Here is a 23259-nt window from a genome sequence, read left to right as displayed (position 1 = left end):
ATCAAATGCCAAAGACTACATTATTCCACCCATCAAAATCTAATATACAAAAAATGATTTCCAGGCTTTTCTAACCAGAGTACGAAAGATCTATATTACTTGAATAATTTCTAAGAATATTTTGAGTTTCCTAATGGATACATGGATAGCGTACGTGTCTTCAGAGCAGGAAACTAGAGCTCGACTCCCGTCGGAGACCATGTAGTACGTAATCTGTAGGTTCACGTATCAAATAATCTCGGTGCTGAATGGAACGCTGAACTTCAATCTAACCAACCAAGAATATTTTGCTAAATTTTGAGTTTTCATTAGATAAATTTCAAACTAATGAGAAAAGAAAAACGGCTAATACTCACCGCAAAATATATATATAGTAGAGTTTCCTTCTACATGTACCAAGTAGCGCTTTCGGAAGAAACCTCTTCCTTTATCAACTTGCTTAAAATTCAAAAGGATTTAAAACATGAAGGAGAATTGGAAGGATAAAAAAGGTTAAGAAATCTTTTAATGATAAGGTTAAGAAATGTTAAAAAAAGAGGTAGAGATTATAACCATCACATGGTGGAGTCATGTTTAATTGAAAAAGCAAAAACAGCAACAGAACGACAAACATCAAAGAATCATATTACATACTTAAAGAGATCCATACTTAATTTCGATAGAGGAGAAATAAATATTATTTGGGGTAATCTTTTCACTATATACTTTCGCCATCTGGAAAGCAAGAAAAGAAAACAGTGAACAGCAGTGTGGAATGACAGTGAGTGCCATTCCTATGTGTTTAATTTTTTGACAGTTTTTTTTTAAACCTATTTTACTCTTCCAAATTCTCCTTCACGTTTTAAATCCTTTTTGAATTTTGAGAAAGCCGATGAAGGAAGAGGTTTCTTCTGAAAGCGCTATTTGTTACATGTAGAAGAAAACTCTACTATATATCTTTTGCGGTGAGTATTAGCCTTTTTGCTTTTCTCATTAAATATCCACCGCCCGCAATACTTTGAAATTTCAAACTAGTTCAGAACATTTTTCGAACACTTCTTCTTGTCGTCATTCGTTTTACAGTTTTCTCTCTGCGCTGTTTTGATTTTCAATGTTTCGGTGTTGGTATAAATTTTCATACTATTGCATTTTCTAAGTTTGATCTCAACCCACACCTTCGAACTTACTTCGCTTGTCTTTTTATCCTTGAAGATTGCACCCGATCTTAATCACTTAAGTTATTGGAAGCATTTCTCTTTATTCTACGAAACTACAGAAGTATTACGAGGGCCAGTCCATATATACTGCAATACGCAAGTACTATAAGAGATGAAGCAATTATTATTATTATTATTATTATTTTTTTTTCCCTCGTTAGAGGTGAGACATCTGGAGAATTGAAAACATACAGAACTGCGTTGTTCAATCTGAGTTTTGTGTAAGAGTGACATTTATGATCAAAAGTGTAGAAAAAAGTGTAGTTGGAATGGAGCTCTCACACGAAGCATTTCGAGCCATGATTTACTATGATTTTTGCGTTGGGCTAAACGAGAAAGGCTGTCACCAAAGACTGAGGTCAGCGTTTGGGGATACTACTCCATCATATAGAACAGTATTTAGATGTTACAAGGACTTGCAAAGAGGTCTCATTATATAACAGAAGTTATGTTTATCTTATCTTTCTATTAAATTACATACATCTGTTTCCTATTTTTCAAATCTATATACTAAACTGTATTTCACTTACCTTGGATGTGCAGTTGTTACATTTACGGCAGTGCCTGTTCTCGGAACTCACAAATTTATTGCATATACCACAAAATTTATAACCATCTTCTTTTGGAAAAGCAATTGTATCGCTTACATTTGTGAAAATACGGATAGGAGAGCCGAATTTTCTGCCTTTTGGTCCTAGAATGTTAATAAAAGCAAATTTTTTAAAATAATTTGGTATGAAGAATTTATATATAACATAAAATATTAAACTAAAGCACTTGGAAATAGTAATGCTACTTCAGGATTTTTAAATCATATTCACAGTAAAATGCAAATATTAACTATTATTCTACTCTGTTTGATGGAAGATAATAATTTTTAAGAAACGAAGAGTAAAGAATCACACTAAGAAAACCAACGGAAAGAAAAAGAAAAGAAATCTTTCAACAGGGCAACACGATATAAATCGAGACTTCTTGCAAGCTTTTCAGGTGTTTTACAAGCATATAATAATTACAGCTTCCCTTCTAAGTTACTAGTAACTTGGTTGAAAGACAGACGAAAGAGCAATCCTGTTGATTATTGTTTGTTTCAAGCATATTCCTTCCAACTTTTATTGTTTCATTGTCTCAGTTTGTGTATGCACAGCAAGGCATCATCCTTTTTTGACAGTTTGAAGAATTTGAAATTACGAAATAACGCGCACAAGGAACAATTGTCTCGACTTTTTCATAAAGAGACGCAAGATTCAATGCAGTTGCAAGACTAATCAAATGTTGTTATGTGACTATCGTGGAATTTTGAATCTTCTTTAGTTTTAACAATCGTGAATAAGTGTAGAAGAGACAAAGGAAAATGCTTGTCTGTTATAACCGTAGAGCCCAACTCATAGGACGTTAGTTAAAAATAATTTTAATTTTTTAAATGAACCTCGTGTAAAAGCAATTCCAAGAATTTTTCTCTTCGCAAACAGACGAATATGTGTATGTGTGGGAGTTGCTCCTTCGACGTCTAAGCCCTCTCGCTTCTCCAAATAAGATGTTGAAATGTAACGTAGAAAGCAAATTTCCCCTCAGTGCATTCCACTAAACCGTCTCATCGTTAATTTTAGCTCTTACATCAGTTGGATGCGTTGCGTTTCCAACAGGGAGACCCCCCCCCCTTCCTGGTTGGGAGAACAGACAAGTCAGTCTGACGTGAACTTCATGGCGAACAGCAACGTACAACCATGTAGTGTCTAAAAATTAATATATTTATATTGCTAGTGTAATATACAACAGTGCAACGAAGATCAAGTGTACTACGTAAATTACATAAATTTATATGTCTTTCAACAGTAGAATATCGTTAAAAAATACTTTAAATAAGAAAAATGGAAAACGGTACAAACCAAAAGTCTTCGCAACGTCTCTGGTAAGTTAACCTCAAACCAGTCTAAAAAGGAGACATAAAATGGGAAAACAAGGAAAGTTCAATCTTCCAACTTTGAGTGAACATCCCTGGAACAGCCCAGGAATCCTCTTTCATCCACATCAATGTGAGTGACCAGTGAAAGTGCGAAACAACGAAAACAAATAATGTAGTGAGTTGTAACCGGAAGCCCGCGACCTACGTGATCGTAGTGAGGATTTTTGGGTCAACTGTAAAATTGCATTATCATATTTAAATCGGTTAAACCTAAGTCCATGGTGTAATCTGATATGTATTGGTGCAGTGAATATTGTGTGAGTTGTCAATTAAAGTTAAAATATTAAAATCGTACGTATCCTTTTACAATAATCTACCATAATGATTATAATAGTTTAAATCTATGTTTTAAGGTCTAAGAGAATTTAATTTACCTTTTGTTTCCAATATAATTAGATTAATGCCTATGCAACGCAATAATATTCGTATTATTGAATTGTATCGGCATTGGAGGAACAATTAGAATTTGCCTTTAATGTCAATTTCCCAGAATGTTCTGACCCGAACTCTGAGTTCCGAATGGTACTGTCCAGTGGCTATAAAGTTAGTTTTGTTAGCATTTCCGAATCAATGCCGAGATTAGTCTAGGAACGAGAATAAAATAAGTGACCTTCACTAGGAGGTGAGGTGATTTTAGTTTAGCGTCCCGTTCAGCAGCGAGGCTATATGAGACGTGGACCCACTGATTAACGTGGAATCCGAACCACATGAGCTCCCGCCGGGAATCGAACCCGGGTCTCCCACGCTAAAAGCCCTTCACTAAGAATCGAACGGTGCAGTTGTATTTGGGCTAGGTACAAAAGGGGACATACAGGAACCGCACCCAGGACAGTTGCATTTGACTACCTTGGGGATACAGGAAAGAACCGTATAGTCAGTGTTCCCTTGAAACAGATAGAAGTTTGGAGAAGTTTTTGCTTATGCTCCCTTTAATTACATTTATCTAAAAGGATCCTCTCTCCAGAATCCCATTCAATTTATTTATTAATATGTGTTTCTTATAACTTTGGCAATGAGACAGATAACTTTAAAAGCCGAATACAAAAACTTAAACTGTCGTCTCCCTACCGACATTTGTACTGCAGTATCAGTACAGACAGTAAATCTCTATGACTTTTTGAAATTTTTCTTTCTCTTACGTACATACGAAGCATTAATAATACAAAAACATGGTCAACAAACTTTTGTTAGAATAGATCCTTTAATATTATATATATTTAAACTATTTTAGTTCAGAATTTAGTTTAGAACTCAAGCTAAACGAATCGTCGTCCAGAAAAATAATGGTCGCGCTCAACAATACATTTCTTCTTAAAATATTTGCTTTGTCAATAATTTTAGAACGAGCTAAGCAACAAAGAACTGACAATTAATCAATATTTCTTATAGAACAGTTTTCGTGTTCTAGAAAATGAACGGAATTACGTACCTGATTTAAATTGCAGATGATTATCATATTCTACTTTGTAGTCAAGCATTCGGAAATCTGGGCACATTGCACTTATCTGACTTTCCATAAAATACGGAAATATCCAAAATACTGAAATGAAAGATTTAAGAAAACATATTTAGTTACACAAAACTTTTTTTTTTTTTTTTAAAGAAGATCTGTTATAATCTTTAAGCTATTATTCAACATTACTGAAGAACAAATGCATCTAATTAACAGCAGTTATTGGAATAAGTTTGAATTAGATTATCTTAGTAATATTACCTAATCGTACGTTTATCTGTGTACGAAAATGCACTTCTTTCATGTGTGTTATTTCGTGTCTTCAATAAAAAATAAGAAAGGAGGAAGTATATATGGTTCGATCATTCATATACATATACGTGTATAAAATCGCAGCATTTTTCACAACTAATAATGAAAGGAGACATTCAGCGATAAATACGGTAAGATCAAACCTGCTTTATCCGAAAGACCTGGAAAAGATATCTTGGTGGTGTATCAAATGTGTAGCTGCAATGGTAAACACAGTAACATATTTATCACCAAGAAATAATTCTCCATTATCAGTAGACATATGGTTCATTCAAAAATCTGATTCATTCCATGTTTTCCAAATGTAAGAATCCATGAAAAAGAACTATCTGAATCGAAACACCTTTAGATTTCTGTTTAAAGTATGGTCCTTGCGATCTACCTAAAGAACTGTTTAGAAATTTTGGTTTAAGAAGTACCGATGTGTTTTCCACTTGATCATTATTCAATTGCATACTTCGTCTGAATACCTCGCAGTGTATTAGCATAATATACGCAGAATATGTCAAATTTGGTATCACAGGGGTAAATCGTACGCATTGAAAATTATTGGCAATTTACGTACAGATTCCTCGTGAGTGAGTGGTTTGCGTTCTCATCTTTAGTATGGGAGATCTGATTTCGAATCCTAGGCGAAGTATTATATAAGGTTCGAATTTAACGTATCATATAGCTCGAAGCTGAATGGATGACAATATAGAGCAAAAGCGTAACTATGTGTATGCTTCAGCTAGACTCGGTATTGTTTTCGTTTTGCACCTTTTCTTTGAACAGTATCCCTTCCTTAAAGTTTAGTAATAATAAGCGGTTTCAACATTGAAATCTTCTCGGGTGGAATATGGGAATGCAATGAGTGTTATTCATCGCATCATAAGTGAGTTTATTTTGACATTTTTATAACTTAATTTTACAGTTTTAGTATGTTTTGAGTTATTGGGAAGGATTCCTTTTAGTTGGTACACCTTACATATTTCTGACTTCATGTTGGATAAAGCTAGCCTTGTTTGGTTTAGAAGTTGTAAAATAAACTTAACTCATACGCGGTGAATGGTGTTCAGTAACATTTTGGCCCCTGTACTTCTTAAAATATTATAGTTTACGATTCACGATTATTCCAGGCTCGACCGCTTCGTTCGGTGATTTATATTTGGTCTTCCGTATATTTCGAAAGAGAAATTATTTTGAAACAACAATAAAATTGCCATTACGAGAGGACTGAAGACAACTATTGAGACTAATGTGACATGGAAGAATTATGTCTGTGAAAACAGAAAGAAAAATTTTTGAGTGCTCAAAGTGTGTAGCCCATCAGGTATTAAAACTGCAAATGCATTATCACAAAGCCCGATGAATCTTTGACTTCAAATGCATCACCTCCTCTCCGGAATTCAGGAGAGAAATCTGACTATAAAACAAATTGCTTTATTTATGGAAACACAGCAATAATCTATTCTAAAACTGCATTGCGTCGTAAGAAGGAAAACCAAAACCGTATGGTAGCAACATTAGAAATGAAGGGAAATTCATTACAAACTTGGTAAGAAGGAATGATGATTGGAGGGAAATAGTTAAAACCTGTCAGTTAAGTATAAGTAACCTTGTTGCACGGGAAGCACGGCACCATAAAATGTCACATCACTTTTTCAAAGGGAAAGCCAGGTGAAGGATCTGCAGGATGGCGATTAAAGATTCGTTTTTAATGTAAAACAACTACACTGAACAAAGTGATGAATGCCAATACTCACTTAAAGAATAGCAAGATATAGATAAGTTAGGAACAAAGCTCCCCGTACCAAAACTGACAGAAACGATATGAATAATTGAATAATGATTTACGTATTCTACGAAGTCGTAAAATTATTTACTTAGAATCATCAACGACGATGATGCATATTGTTTGAGGTAAACAGGATGAGGGAGAATGCAGCTATCTGACGCCAATCCGCGGTACTAGCGAGCACGCACTTTTTTGTTTTAAGTTCTTTTATATGTCTGCATACTTCTACGTACATCCATATATTCACAGTTTGAAAGCTGAAGAAGCACTCTCCAACTTTATTTTGAAGTACTTCTTCAAATTATTTCAGACAAAAAACTTAAATTATATATAAAAAAAACTGCAGTAAAAAATGTAACATTTTACATATTTAAGTGAATATCTGTTAAAATATTAGCCCTAGCAAAAAATGTCAAGAGAAGCTTGCAAACTAAAGTGCTTTCAAAACTAGAAACAAATTGACAGCTCAAAAACACGAGCAGATTTGTTTTGAAGAAGGGTACCTACTGCACACAGTTATTGCGGTCACTCAGCGAGGGTCGAATCATAAGCGTCCTTTTAGCAACAGTGGGTGGAGGGTTTCCTTGGCAACAGACCTCAACATTCCAATGTTGCCGCTAAATAGTAAACACGTGTTTTCAGAAAGAAAGAAGCGTCTTTCGTTTCTTTGTGCGTGGAAGTGATTAAAAAAAATGTCCCCCTTCCCAAAATGCACAAATTGTGACGACAAATACATCCTTTTATCCATCGAAACAAACCAATATTTAGATATTTCCCCTTTCGTTAAGACCCAGAGGACAGTTCCAGCTGATGACTCACCGGGATGGGCACAAAGTGCCAACAGCGTACCACGTGCCTCTCCAAACGTTAATTTGTTTCTAGTTTTGAAAACACTACAGATATTAAAGGAAGGTATAGAGAAAGCAATGGAAAGGAGTGGGAACTTTTAGGAAACTACACCTCTAGTTGGGCTCTAACAACTGGCAAAAATTGAGCTTGTTGCTAATTTTTCCTGACAAAAAAATTTCATTTTCTGGGCTATAGGTAGACTTGGGAATTTTCGGTTAATGTGTACAGTGGGATGTTTACAGTCTACGATAAGCGTCAAGCTGGCTTGTGAGTCAACAGCTTTTATTTTTTCGAGAACTTTACAACTTACATAATTAAATCATTCATGCGGAAAACGTTATCATATATTAAAAACTCATGAAATCAAATACTAAAGAATCATCACAAATACACAGCTTAACTCGATTTGAACACCAAAGCGACCTACTATAATGTTGTTGTAAATCTAAATACATTGATAAACGTTTTCTGCCATGTTTAATAACTGAACCTTCATTTCAGCTTCTTTTTAAACATATTATTTGTTTGATATGTATGTGCGTATTAATTTGATTTAGGATTTAGATTTCTGGGCTTTCGTTATCTATGGCCAATTTAGCCGGTCACGTATACGGGATGACGTCCCTCGGCGAGCACACTATCCGGGAAAAGGGAAGCGGCCTGGGATCTATAAATTAGGTACTACCCCGGTATTTGCCTGGTATGAATGAGGAAAACCCAGGGAAACCTTATTCAGGATGTCTGACCTGAAAAAGCGTTTTACACTTTTTCGACCGAGTTCCCCCACCGGGAATCAAACTCGAAACCGTTCGCAACAAAGCGTATTAATTTGAATTGTTGCATTTAAACACAACTGTATATGTATTCTTCGCAATGTCACCTACTAACAACGATTAAAAATCACTCTGGTTCCTTTGTATTATAATAAATTCGAGCCATTAAATAATACATATTCCATCCCGTAATTTTATTCCATTTATTTATTTCTGGTTGTCCTAACAACGACGTTCCAAAACCTTATTATTTTTAAACATTTGAATATCTTTATACATTGACAATCATATTATTCAAAACATTTCTTTCTCTTCTTCTGATAGTAAAAATCAGCCAGCCTAGTACATATTTGGAATAATTTATGACCCAAAATTACATATATACAATGTACTGTTGTACTACTCAGTACTGCTATTTCTACAATCCACAGACCTGGTACAATTTTTCCGGAGACATCGTCCCTACAGCACTGGAATAACTGGGTGAAATTGAACGAAGATCTCAGGACCTCCTAGACTGAGAAAGTATTACTCAACGAGGAACGTGAAGACAGAGAACATAAAGGAAGTGCTGAAACGATAAATTAGTGAGCGACGTTTGGATCGAGAGGTTTAAACATGGTAATATATTTGGTCTGGTAGGAAATTACTGTACTGTAAATTTCATATTTATTTTAACGAAAATAAATTATATGAGTTTTATGTTACTGTAGCATTTCACTTCCTACACAAGTACTCATCCTCCGTGTTGAATCCCATTTTTTCAGACCTGGTACAAAATGTTACGATCACATTCCTTTGAATGAGAGACAAAGATGAGTGTAAAACCTTAACATCCTGTGCTTAAAAGTGATTAATTGTTTCGAAAGTCCAGATGACTGCATCCTTAACATTTTTATGACGTTCGTTTATCTTAATGTCTATATTTCTTTTCGTCATACTATATAAGAATTTTCACACTCACAAGTGTGTTTTAGCTACTAGGAAGTTCGAGGTTCAACGATTTTTTTTTCTTTATTTTAATTATATATATATATATATATATATATATATATATATAAGACGATAATAACCGCTAAGTCAGGTCTAACTTAGAAGTGCAACAAAGGAAGTTTTTAAACATACTTATTAACTTTTCTTTTAATACTAACCTATAAGTTTATCACGATCTCCACAGATCTTCTTGTGAATCTTCTTAATTTGTCGGTATGTGTGGGCCAAAGGTTCTACTCGACCACCAAATGGTGGATCCATTATTAATGCCATATTTTTTCCTGAAGATTCCGTTATGAATTTCTTGAACAAGGTTTTACTCTTTATTCCGCGAAAAAAGTAGTTATTGAACATATTGTACCAACAGAACTGGGTTGAGTCATAGAATTGATGCTGTGAAAAGAAAGTTAAACTACGTTTTAGAAAATATATAATTTTACTATGGACCTTGTAAGTAAGCATTCACCAATAATGATACCTACGAATCTTTAAAATAAAAAACTGAAAATCATTGCTTGCTTTAACAATGGAAATAAATAAATAATACGCTATTACTATTCAGTAGCCTAAGTCTTAGAAATTTTGGATATACAGTAAGTCTGATAATTAATCTAACACCTAAATTCAACTTTATTATTATATTAGAGCTTCTCAGAAAATTTCATTTATCTAAAAATTCCTAAACATTCAACAAAGGCACTGTTGGCTTCAAATTTGTAATTTTTTTAAACTTAATTTTACTGCGGACTTTCAACTCTTATATGATAAATGTCTATCCAAAATGCTACAGTGACTTTAAAAGCAATATCACATTTCACAATGAAAACAATGAAAATCCATTAATTTCTACACAAACAAAACTAAAATCAATGTAGCTTCAGATGTAAAGACATACACTGTGTGCGTGCAGAAGTTTTACCCGTTTGGGAGAAGGATTTGTAATTAGATTTCTGAGCTTTCGGTATCTATGGTCATGTTAGCCTGTCACGTATAAGGGATGACGTCCGTTGGCGATCACACTATCCGGGGAAAGGGAAGGAAGAAAGCGACCTGGGACCTGTATGTTAGGTATACCATCCCGGGATCTGCTTGATGTGAATGAGGAAAGCCTCACTCGGGATGCCTGGAATAAAAAAGCTTTTACACTTTTTCGACCAATTGTAACCACCGGGAATCGTACCCGGGACCGCTCGCGCCATTCTACCCGTTTGTGTTAGGTTGCCGATGAAAAATGTTGTAACCGAATAGGTGACGCTCCAAGAGCGGATCATGTTATCAGAAGAATATTACAGCAGCAGCAGAAAGTGAGTGTGTACTAGTAGATCTCCTAACTGGAGAGTGTTGTGCGATCAAATGGAGACTATCAGACACTGTTTATTGTTTGATTTCGATAAGTGCAGTAGTACGGCCTCGGCCTGCTGCAACATTAGACAATTGTATGGAAGGATGAAATTAAGAAACCTAAAACTGGTCACGATTTCGAAAATTCAGGCAAGCAACAGAAACCGACAAATTTAATCATGGTCTGGGTGCCCATAAGCGTTTTCAGAAAAGAATCTGAACCAAGCCATAACAGTCAGTCCAAATCCAACTGCAGAGGAATTAGCGGAAACCATTCAGGTACACAGACTAACAGTTGAAATAGGTTTCTGCGGTTGGGTTTCACCACAAAGTTTAATTCACCAGCTTTCTTGGTACAAGAATGACCTCTTCTTGACACAGATTCTCACAGAGGAGAGAAATGGGTTATGTATCGGAACGTGAAACGTCGTAGGATTATGTGTCGCATTTCTGAACTGCCTCCATCGGTGTCCACACAAGAACTTCATCCAAGAATGTGTTTTTGACTGTGTAATGGGATGTTTGAGACCTAATTCATTGAGAGGTCCTGGAACCTAATCAAACCATTAATGCGATCTTTAACTGTCAACAGCTAGACAGACTGCAGGGATCATTGCGGCCCAAGCGGCCAGGCCTTGTCAATCGCAAAAGGAATATCACCCAATATGGTAACGTTCAGCTACATACTATTGCGATGACACGTCAGAAATTAATGGATTTTGATTGGGAGGTTTCATCTCACCTGCCCTATAACCTAACTTGGCAGCTACAGACTTATACCTTTTTTGAGCTTTGGGAACTTCTTTTACTGGGAAAACCTCTGCTGGCGTAGAGGCTGTGAAAATTGCCTTATGTGAATTCTTCAACGCCAAACCTGCGGGAGTTTTATCGATGTAGAATTCTCTTCTAATGGAAAGATGACTAGCGTTCATTGATCATTTTGATGATTATACACGGTTCTAGGTGAGTAATATTTTGCGTTCTTCGTACATCCATATTCATACTCGACATGGGTAGAACTTTTGCACGTACCCAATAGAAAAGAAAGTTTTGGAATTACTCTCACACTTCAACTATTCCATGGTATACATATATGAGGAAAAGTGAAGATTAAAGTTCTGTAGGAAAATTTTATAAAAGAAGACACGGCACTCCCAGTACTTTCTTACATAATGTTTGTGAAAAATTCAACACCAAGGAAGACATTAAATCGAATGAAATTTATACCAGATTCGTTACAGAACCATACAGAAACGATTACAATTTCCTAACTGTATAGCACTTGCAGCCTTGATAAACAAGCATAGCACGAAGCCTCCATATGCTCTATACGCCATAACATGAATCAAAAATCAAGTAGAAATTGGTGCTGGATGTGTTAAAGAGGAATCGTTTGTCAAACTGCTTGTATACGAGTACAAACAATATCAATACTGTCTGTTAGGAGACCATGAAGAAGAAGGTGCATACCAAACATATGCAACATTTGTTCAATGGGACACATGTCAGGCAACCGTACTGACTAGGGAAGATGTGGTACTCGTCGTTTCTCGATAAAATCTTGGATATTCTAAAATGCATATGGCCGAGTACTCTCTTGTTGAAATATGACACACAAAAAAGAAGAAATGAAATGAAATTTTTAGTTTTAACTATCACAAGAAAAATTCTTACAAACCAAGATATGTCAACATTAGATACTAATGTAAAGTAAGGTAGTGGTCACTAAAGCGAAGATGCTGGTTGGGCCAGGTAATACATATCGTGGGCAAGTAACCAAGTAAATCTAAGTCTTTGAGTCAACATAGTCACTGAGATATGGGCACACTTCATAATTCAAGAAAAGAAGACAAGCAACACGAGGCAACAAGTTGGTTATTCAAGTTGCTTTTTGACGAAATGGTCAGGCGATTTTGGTAAAATGTTAACCGAAATTAATGCCACAGATAAGCTAAATTTACGCAGTAAGTGTGTAACAAGTTTTATTCATTATAATTGAATTCTTGTGATGCGTAGGACATAGTATACTTCTTCGCTTGACTTTTCACTTTTAAATGAAGTCATATACAGTCCCTAAAAAAAGAAGCGCAAAAAGATAGCGAAGGCTATTAAAGTTTCAGCTTTGTACTCTCACCACCTTGGATATAAAATATTTTATGTAATCTGTTGTAATCGCTCTTATTATCCTACCAACTCTTATTACACAACATTATTCTACTTAAGAGAAAGGAAATTATGCATTTCTCTTTCGATTGTTTGGAAAACTTGCATTTATTTTTCATTCTGAGTGACAACAGTGCTTCTCCCAGTTTACTGGTGTTGCTCTTTAAAATAACGGTTTCTGTTCCTTTTCTCATTACAACTAATATTTCTATACATTTTTATCATATAAATGAAGGGAACAACTGTTATTGGCTCTATGTGACTAATTATACATTCTCTGGTAACTAAAAAGAAGCATACGTTTACATCCAGTTGCCGCCGGAAGCACGAAGGAAGAGGAGTATCAACATACCAGTCAACAAGAGAGTTTTTATTAATAATAAAATTAGTAGTAAGCTTACTATATTCTAAGAAAATATCCAATATCTTGGAAACTTTTCGAGTTCCCGAAAGATTGGAAATTATTTCCTTGAGAATACAATAAGGTTAGTACTAATTTTATTAGCAGTATGTATTGCATTTGCTTCGTTAGTAATTTATTCTTCGTTTCAAAACAGTTACCAACTGTTCATTACAACTAGTTACATCCAAGACGATTTATAAAAAAAAAAAAAAATATGTTATTACTAGCAGAAAGTCAATTAACGGGTATTACTTTGTATTTTTAACATTTTGGTCAATTATGGAAGATGTAGTTTCGTCATCGCTGTTCTCATAGCTTAGTCATACGTCGATGTCTTAAAGCCATTTTGTATAGTAAATTAAACAGGCATTAATAAAATATTAATATTCTGAGCTACAAATCGACATAAGTCACGTAAAGTGTTTTCTCCAATATTCGGATTCTCTCAATATGTACATTTTCCAGTGCACCTACAATATATACACACTGAAGAAATACAGGTGCCGATGTAAGAGTTTTATTTGGTTTCTTAGAAACACCAATAAAGGTTTATTCAGTCGTAATTGTTACTTACAATCCATAACAACATAGATACTTCAGTTACAAAGGTGAATTAGTAAGAAAATATTTACAGCAGCAACTGTGTAACTTACCAACTTTCTGCACTGATTTGATTTATAATTTTAATGCCATTACGAATATGTATTTATTTTTCGCATGTATTTGCTTTATCTTTCCTGCAAGGCAACATTAAGATGGCGATACGATTACGTGACTTATCAGCAGAAAACAGTAAATCTAAAGAAACTCAATTACATTCTGTTAAAAAAAATATATATATCACGACTTGTCTTAAGCACATACTTGAACATTCTTACAAAGGCCTTAAGTTTTCTGTTATTACTGTCTTAATGATGAGGAAGGTGAAATGAAATTTAAACACATAAATATAACTAAAGAACTGAAGGCCACGATTTTGTCGCGATAAAGCAAAGATGTCACTGTCGTTTTAATCTTTACAAGAGTGAATGTATGCGCTACAGCATTAAAATTCCAACTTACATGAGAGTTGACTATACAAACGGAACACTTACGTATCTCCAATCGATATCTAGAAGTAAACTACACATTTGCCCTTTATAATCATTCAAAATAGTTTCATGTATCCTAGGCGATCCAACACACAAGACGTACTTCACATCTAAACTTTTCAATGACGATACCAACACTTCCACTGTTCTCTCGGAGAAGAAATATTGGGCTTCTTTCTTGGAATCTTCTACAGGTTTTAACAGCTGCAAAGAATAAGGAACAAAGTGTTAAAAGGAAATTTTCCTCTGTCGAAGTAACTGAATAATTATTATAACTTTAGTTGCTAAAAAATGCTTTACATTGTGCTCTACACAACAACAAATTGTCGGTAGCGTTGCTATAGAAATTTTTGCTACTGTCTATACTAATAAATCATAAAAATAAACATATTACTCGAGTCCACATGAGATTAGTAGCAAAAATGGATATAAATGAATGAATGAGTAGGGGGGTAAATGTGAATGTCAGCATCGAGGCAAAATGGATAAGAATATGCCCATAATTATGGTTTGTTAGTAGGGATAGTCCTTAAAACAATTAATAAATTACTCAGGAAGAAACTCACAAATAACTATTTAATTATTACAACAGTTAAAACTAACAAACCATGAAACAAGTCACGTTGTACAGTCCGCAGCAAAAAAATCTGCAACACGAATATGTAAGTTTATTGTGAAACTACGCCTAACTGCGCAGGGAATCAACATAACATTTAAAGTGGCACGAATTACTCCAGGAGAAACGTCGGCGTCCTCCCCTGCACACTTATTTTGGAGCAAAAGACTTCGTCGTTTTACAACCTACATGCTCATGTTGCAGGTTTTTTGCTGCGGACTGTACAAGATTTTCCTCTGTCAAAGTAACCATATAATAATGCATTCTAGAGTTCTTGGACATATTAATGTTTCCAATAAAAGCATGCGAAACAAAGACGAAAAAAGCATTAAAGACTACAATAATTCTGTTTCTTTAGTTGGCCTGAGTGACTCGAACTCTTTAGATGAGTTTGGAGTATTATATGTCACTAAATCAGGCAAGGTCTTTATAAAAATGGTTGTCAGATGTCAATGTCAAATGTACAACAACAGAAACAAACATGTATTTTTAACTGTCATTTTACTTCTAGTGTATTTAATAAGTTTCAACCCCATATAATGCAAATACACGTTAACAGAACCTGTGTATTCACACACAAAAGCGAATTGGTAGATTGATGGACGCAGTATGCGAATTACCAGGGGATGAGGGGCATTTTCTCTCTCAATCACATTTGGATTCCCCCCCCCCCTTCCAAACTACGTTCAGAGATAAAAAGTTTGACTATATTGTCAAATTCCATTAGTTTTTGTCCTTCAATATAATTTTAATCTGCTGTGTTCCGAAATGAAAAATGTGAACTATTCACCTTTGGCCCCTTTTAATTTTATACTTACAGCTACTATAATATAAACATTCTTCTTTTCCTTCTTTTTAACCTTCGCCCAGTTTAATTATTTTATTATCCCTGTTGTCGTCATTTGCAACCATATCCTCATGCCCTTCAGTTCGTCGACAGAGATGAATTTCAATGATGACATTATGCTAACTCCGTATAACAAAGTCATGTATGGATTTCCAAATGTCTTACATTCCAGAGTCTCAAAAGTACCCTGACATAGAGTAACTCTATTATATCAGAGATACAAAATGTAAGAGGGAAACAGAGGCGTCTCCAAATACGATGTTTTCAATTTAAAGTGAAAGGATTTTTTTTTTTTTTTTTTAATTGGGCAGGTCGTTTGGGCTATAAACTCTTTATCCGCCCAATGTTAAATGAAAATGAAACGTTGCCATTTACCTGGATCCACAACATAAGTGAATGAAGTTATTGTCTGTTATGCTAACGTGTCGATTGCCAGCCCCCATTTCAAACATGCTCCCATTCACCATACTCTTACAAAATTTGTCTACCTCCTGTCCCGCCCTTCCCTCCCCCAGCCCCAGGTATGACTGCATAAAAAGCATACAGCCCAAACGGTCGACCGATTTTTAAAAAATCCTTTACTTTAGATTGAAAACATTATATCTGAAGACAGTTTCTCCCTCTTACATTTTATTGTAACTGTGATAATAACAGAGTTATCCTATGTCAGGGGACTTTTGAAACACCCTGAATATATATATATATATATATATATATATATACAGTGGTTCCACGAATAACACTAAGGTCCACCTCCTGCAGAAACCAAGGCAGATAGAAACATGAAACCTTTTGGAACCTTCAAGGGACATAAAAGGCAACATTATGCTGAGAAGGAGAATCCCCCACGAGGGAGGCTAAAGGACTGGCTAAAGGGGGTTACTGGGGGTAACTCAAAAAATTTAAATAGCAATCCCCATCGTGTGGTACCTCGTTTGAAAGGTAATCACGAGTAAAGACCACTTGTGAAAATTGTAAGTCGGTAGCATGTCCGTAGCCAACATGGCGGCCATCCGTAAAGGACGGTCGAAGTGCGTTCTACGAATAACACTAAAGCTCGTCTCCAGAAGAAACGAAGGCAGATAGAAACATGAAACCTTTTGGAACCTTCAAGGAACTTAAAAGGCAACATTATGCTGAGAAGGAGAATCCCCCACGAGGGAGGCTAAAGGACTGGCTAAAGGGGGTTACTGGGGGTAACTCAAAAATTTTAAATAGCAACCCCCATCGTGTGGTACCTCGTTTGAAAGGTAATCACGAGTAAAGACCACTTGTGAAAATTGTAAGTCGCTAGCATGTCCGTAGCCAACATGGCGGCCATCCGTAAAGGACGGTCGAAGTGCGTTCAACGAATAACACTAAAGCTCGTCTCCAGAAGAAACGAAGGCAGATAGAAACATGAAACCTTTTGGAACCTTCAAGGAACTTAAAAGACAACATTATGCTGAGAAGGAGAATCCCCTACAAGGGGGGCTAAAGGGGGTTACTGGGGGTAACTCACAAACTTTGAATAGCAACCCCATCGTGTGGTACCTCGCTGGAAAAGTAATTGCGTATAGAGACCAGACCGTGTCCACAACAAACTCTAAAGTCTAACGTAGTTCTAGTTCGGAACGAATGCACAATACACATACCACACAACTAACACTATAACAGTATTGCAAATACAAAACATGGAAATTGAACTGAAACCGACAAAAAAGAGAGTACCATAATATTATTGAAACATCTGAACCCTCCAAGGCTCGAACCCCGGACCGCACGTTTACTGAACCAACACTTTACCATTGCGCTATTGTCGAACTGCTACTCTTACGGACGAGGAGATGTAGTTCATGACGACGAGTTGCCCGTGGTGGCGCTTTGGTGTTGGACACACGTACTTTAGCAAAGCTACTCAGTTTACTCGTGCACCACTATCAGATGTGCTTTTCCGACCAACAGTGCGCTACATTACAACCCGGAACAGTAGGTCTGAAGGACGTAGACGTGTATTTGTGCTGGTGCGTTTGACCATCCTACATTGCATACATAATGTGCTCTCTTGAACAGAGAATTGAAATTGTGTTACTCTTTGGTGCTACGAATCGTTCGTACAGTGCAATAGCACGGTTGTTCAATGAACAAAATGTGCGCAACTCAATTAGTGTTTCGTCTGTACGCCATTTATTAATCAAATTCTTTACGACAGGCAGTGTGACCAATGCCCCAAAACCTCGAAACCCTAGTGTTGCTACGGAAGAAACACAGATACAAGTGTTGGCGGAGCTGAATGTGCATCCTCAACAGTCCATAACAACTGTGGCTCAAACGTGTGGTGTGTCACGCACAACGACATACAGAATCTTAAAAAAAAAACATACCTTCCATACATACAAACTACATATGGTCCAGGAGTTAAGTGAACATGATCCCGATATGTGTATCGAGTTTTGTGAGCTGATGTGTGAGGCATTGGCACGTGGGAACATTGTGCTGACAAACGTGTGTTTCAGCGATGAGAGTACGTTCTACTTGAATGGCAAGGTCAACAGGCATAACTGTCGATATTGGTGTGACACAAACCCTCATGTATTTCGTGAAGGCAACACTCAACACCCAGAGTCGCTGAATGTCTGGGCGGGTATCTTAGGTAATCACATAATTGGGCCCCTCTTCATCGATGGAATATTAACGGGTGAGAAGTACCTGGCGCTGCTGCAAGACTTTATTGCACCGTTGATTGTCGAGGCAATGGAAGAGAATCCGCAAGAATTTGGAGAGATTCCGCCCGTTTTTCAGCATGACGGCTGTCCTGCCCATTTTCACCGCCTTGTACGTGACTATTTAGATAGTGAGTTTCCGCGACGATGGATTGGTCGTCGCGGCACCATTGAATGGCCAGCCCGTTCGCCAGACCTTGCTCCACCCGACTTTTTTCTCTGGGGCTATTTGAAGACTATAGTGTTCCGCACGCAGCCGAACAGCATTGCGGAGTTGCGCCAACGCATAGTTGATGCCTGTCATTCTATACCGGTAATGACTTTTACCCGTGTTCGAGAGGAGTTTGTCCAACGTTTACATTGCTGCCAGGAAGTAGGCGGTGCACACTTTGAGCATCTCCTGCATTAACCCTTTACTGTTCACTATGACTTACAGTTGACCAAAAAATCTCAAACTTGTACAGGATGATATATAGGCACTCTATATCATCTCTACTGATTTTGAAAATTTTCCCGCCAAAACTCTTCGAGTTATGAATTGTTACCATATGGTTACATTGTACAATATGCCTGTATTCATAGTTGTAACCATATGGTAACATTGGTCAATATGGTGTGCTTGTTATGTAAAAACCATTTCTACTAGGGCAGTACGATAGTAAATTGATATAAGAGTCCAGTTGCAAAATACTGAATATATTTTAAACCGTGTTCAATTACAAACAATACTTTTGTGTTACAGCTCCTAAATAGTCATGTTATCAAATATCTGGAGCATATAATTACAACTTACAGCCACTTGTCAAGAAATGATGGTGACTTTTTTGCGTGCAAGTTAGTATAAAAATGACAGTGTATTTATTTGGACTAAATAAATTACAAATAATGGTTATGGTATTGGATGTTTTCTTGCACTGTAATGTAGTGCTTATGGACATATTTCTTTACCATATAATAAAATTTTTAGAGCAGTATAGTTAGTTTCTACGAATGGAATACCAGAAAGTAGTTTTTGTTTTTATTTCAGTAAAAGACAACCTTGCATCACATTTCATGCACGTAATTCGACTAGTACCATATTTCTAAACCGGCACCTTCCTTTCGACGTATGGATAGGCCAGTGGGTTATATTATCTGTTGTAGTATCATCACTCGGGCGAAGTTTTTGACCTGTCTTTCCTTGCGGTTCTATTGTCGATTCTACAGAGGACCATCCTCTCTTTGGTTTCCCACACGTAGCAAGTGCGTAGGTAATATCAGAACGATATACCTTCAACCGTATATGTAATTCTCTAACCCTTTTACGGTCTCTCCTGCATATCAGTCAGCTGTTTACTACAGCCAAGTCTAGGATGTAGCCGAAGATTTTGAGGTACCAATGTTTGGCTTTCATTGTACGATAAATTATAGTTAGCATATTTGATTTATCCACTGCCCCTATATGTTTGTTTTATCGTTTGATAATGGCTAGGCACTAAACATGCAATTTTTCTTTGAAACTTCAAAGTCAGCATCAGAATCGGTTATGTCATCCGGTAGAGATGTAACACCTTTTGGAATGCTGTTATTCTGAAAAAAGAAACAAAGGTAAAATTATTCTAAATAAGATATTTTTCGATGTTTTTTTTTATGAAGTAAAACCTTCAAACATGAAATAGATTTTGGTGAATATCTGGATTCAAAGAACGTAATTTAAAATTGTATTATGTTACATAGAATTTACTGAAAATACCAGTAGCAAGTTATAGATATTACGCCAAAGGACGAGAATAGTGAAAATGTAGGAAACAAAAAGGGAAGGGTTTTTATCCACTTTCTTTCTACTACTAGTTTTGAAATGTATATTCAATATCAAGCATATAATATGCTAAAATTTAGCAGCAACACAAAGAAAATTTGCAACAGCAGAATACTTCTACGAGATGCATAAACATATATAGGTGCTAAATGATTCAACATACCTCACTGTCAGGTACATAATCTTGATCTTGAGGAACTTAGGTCTTCATCGGATTCGGACGAATCAATGTCAGGCAACTGCGATGAATCGGATATAACAGCTGTTGCTCCTTAAGACTTTTTCGTAAAACACATTGACCGAGATACCATCCCCATCCATTTTGAGCGACGACGATCTGAACTCTGAAATGAACAAACTAAAAAATATAATAAGTCAGTAAACTATAAATTTATTTCTCATAGATCAGCGTTCAGGATAGATCTGGGTAAAAGAAAAAGGTGTACACAAATTGTACCTAAAACACATTTACGTTTAACGATATCCTATATAAAAGTATTATTAGAAATGGTGTAATACCAACAAAACCTTTACTGACAACGCCCCTGAGTAGTAGCCCCCCCCCGTATATCTAGTCGAGTCAGCAAAAATTTTTATGACGTCATAGGTCAAAGGTCAATGACCGTGGCCCGGGGTCAATGACCTAGGGGTACTTAGGACCACCCCCTCTAAATTTTGGCAGGGGTACCTTGGCCTACCCCCTAAATTTTGGCAGGGGTACATAGGACCATCCCCCTTAAATTTTGGAAATTGCCAAATCTAAAAATTTGGTGTGGTAGCCTAGGACCATAGTATGTACCTCTATCAGTATTGGGTGTCTATGTCGTTCCCTTTTATGGGTAAAAAATTGCCAAAAATTCAAATTTCGGGGGTTTTTGACCTAATTTATCCCCTTTGATGATGTATTATTACCTTATATAGTTATATGGGCGTATACAGGGGTCCATTACCTTTCATAAGACATGGGTATATTAATGCACCCCTTGAAAAATTTGGGAGGGGTACCTTGGCCCACCCCTTAAATTTTGGAAATTGACCAATTTAAACATTGGATATTATAGTACAGGACCCTAATATGTATTATGATAAATTTGGGCGGTCCACCTTGTTTCCTTCTAGGGGTACAAAATTGCCAAAAATATAAACGTAAGCAATACGTTGTACCACGTGTTTGGTTTTCGACCTAATTTATCTCCTTGGATGAGGTCCTATTACCTTATATAGTTATATGGTCATGTATAGTGGTCCATTATCTATCATAAGACATGGGTACATTGGTGCACCCCTTGAAAAATTTGGGAAGGGTACCTTGGCCCACCCCTTAAATTTTGGAAATTGCCAAATCTAAAAATTTGGTGTGGTAGCCTAGGACCATAGTATGTACCTCTATCAGTATTGGGTGTCTATGTCGTTCCCTTTCATGGGTAAAAAATTGCCAAAAATTCAAATTTCGGGGGTTTTTGACCTAATTTATCCCTTTGATGATGTATTATTACCCTATATAGTTATATGGGCGTATACAGGGGTTCATTACCTTTCATAAGACATGGGTATATTAATGCACTCCTTTAAAAATTTGGGAGGGGTACTTTGGCCCACCCCTTAAATTTTGGAAATTGACCAATTCAAACATTGGGTATTATAGTACAGGACCCTAATATGTATTATGATAAATTTGGGCGGTCCACCTTGTTTCCTTCTAGGGGTACAAAATTGCCAAAAATATAAACGTAAGCAATACGTTGTACCATGTGTTTGGTATTTTGACCCAATTTATTTCCTTGGATGAAGTCCTATTACCTTATATGGTTATGTATAGGGGTCTATTCCCTATCATAAGACATAGGTACATTTGTGCACCCCGGGAGGGGTACCTTGGCCCACCCCTTAAATTTTGGAAATTGCTTAATTTCAGCATGTGGTGTCATAGTACTGGACTCTAACATGTATTATGATAAATTTGGGTGGTCCACCTCGTTTCCTTCTAGGGGTACAAAATTGCCAAAATATAAACGTAAGCAATACGTTATACCGTGTGTTTGGTTTTTGGTCGATTTTATCCCCTTTGATGAGGTGTTATTATCCTATTTAGTTATATGGTCATGTATAGGGGTCCATTACCATTCATAAGATATGGGTATATTTGTGCACCCCCGGGAGGGGTACTTTGGCCCACCCCTTAAATTTTGGAAATTGCCCAATTTAAACATTTGGTATTATAGTACAAGACCCTAATATGTATTATGATAAATTTGGGTGGTCCACCTCGTTCCCTTTTAGGGGTACAAAATTGACAAAATATAAACGTAAGCATTACGTTGTACCACGTGTTTGGTTTTTGACCTAATTTATTCCTTTGGATGAGGTCCTATTACCTTATATGGTAATGTATAGGTGTTCATTCCCTATCATAAGACATAGGTACATTGATGCACCCGGGAGGGGATTCGGTATCATAGTACATGACTCAACATGTATCATGATAAATTTGGGTGGTCCACATCGTTCTCTTTTAGGGGTACAAAATTGGTAAAATATAAACATAAGCAATATGTTGTACCATGTGTTTGGTTTTTGGCCTAATTTCTCCCCTTTGATGAGGTTTTATTACCTTATATGGTTATATGGTCATGTATATAGGTTCATTTCCTATCATAAGATATAGGTACATTGATGCATCCTTTAAAAATTTGGGAGGGGTATTTTGGCTCATCCACTCGGTTTTAGAAATTGTTTAATATAAGCATTTGGTATCATAGTACAGGTCTCCAATATGTACCACTATAAATTTGGATGGTCCACATCGTTCCCTTTTCATAGGTAAAGAACTACCAAAAATCAAATTTTGGAGGTTATTGACCCCTATTTATCATGTTATATGGGTATGTACAGAGGTTTATTACCTTTATATGTTTATGTTCTCTTTTAAATTTGGGAATTATCAAATAACAAAATTCGGTAAACGTTTTCTAGGACCCA

The 23259-nt window shown here is 36.2% G+C and overlaps 1 protein-coding gene across 4 annotated transcripts in view; it reads right to left on the bottom strand.

Moving 5' to 3' along the window:
- Positions 1-23259, bottom strand: part of LOC145680985 (rRNA N(6)-adenosine-methyltransferase ZCCHC4) — a 98008-nt gene that overhangs the window by 29251 nt on the left and 45498 nt on the right. For all 4 annotated transcript variants that reach the window (XM_081752236.1, XM_081752237.1, XM_081752239.1 and 1 more), the window contains exons 5-8: positions 14321-14521; positions 9478-9712; positions 4592-4702; positions 1727-1890 (exon numbers count right to left, since the gene is read on the bottom strand). In XM_081752236.1, the coding sequence (XP_081608362.1) occupies positions 1727-1890; positions 4592-4702; positions 9478-9712; positions 14321-14521 (711 nt within the window). The remainder of the gene's footprint in view (positions 1-1726; positions 1891-4591; positions 4703-9477; positions 9713-14320; positions 14522-23259) is intronic.

This window comes from Thermobia domestica, chromosome 3 (genome assembly GCF_964235325.1).
Source record: "Thermobia domestica chromosome 3, izTheDome1.hap1.1, whole genome shotgun sequence".
Classification (NCBI taxonomy): Eukaryota; Metazoa; Arthropoda; class Insecta; order Zygentoma; family Lepismatidae; genus Thermobia; species Thermobia domestica.
This window is presented reverse-complemented; position numbering and strand designations above follow the sequence as displayed.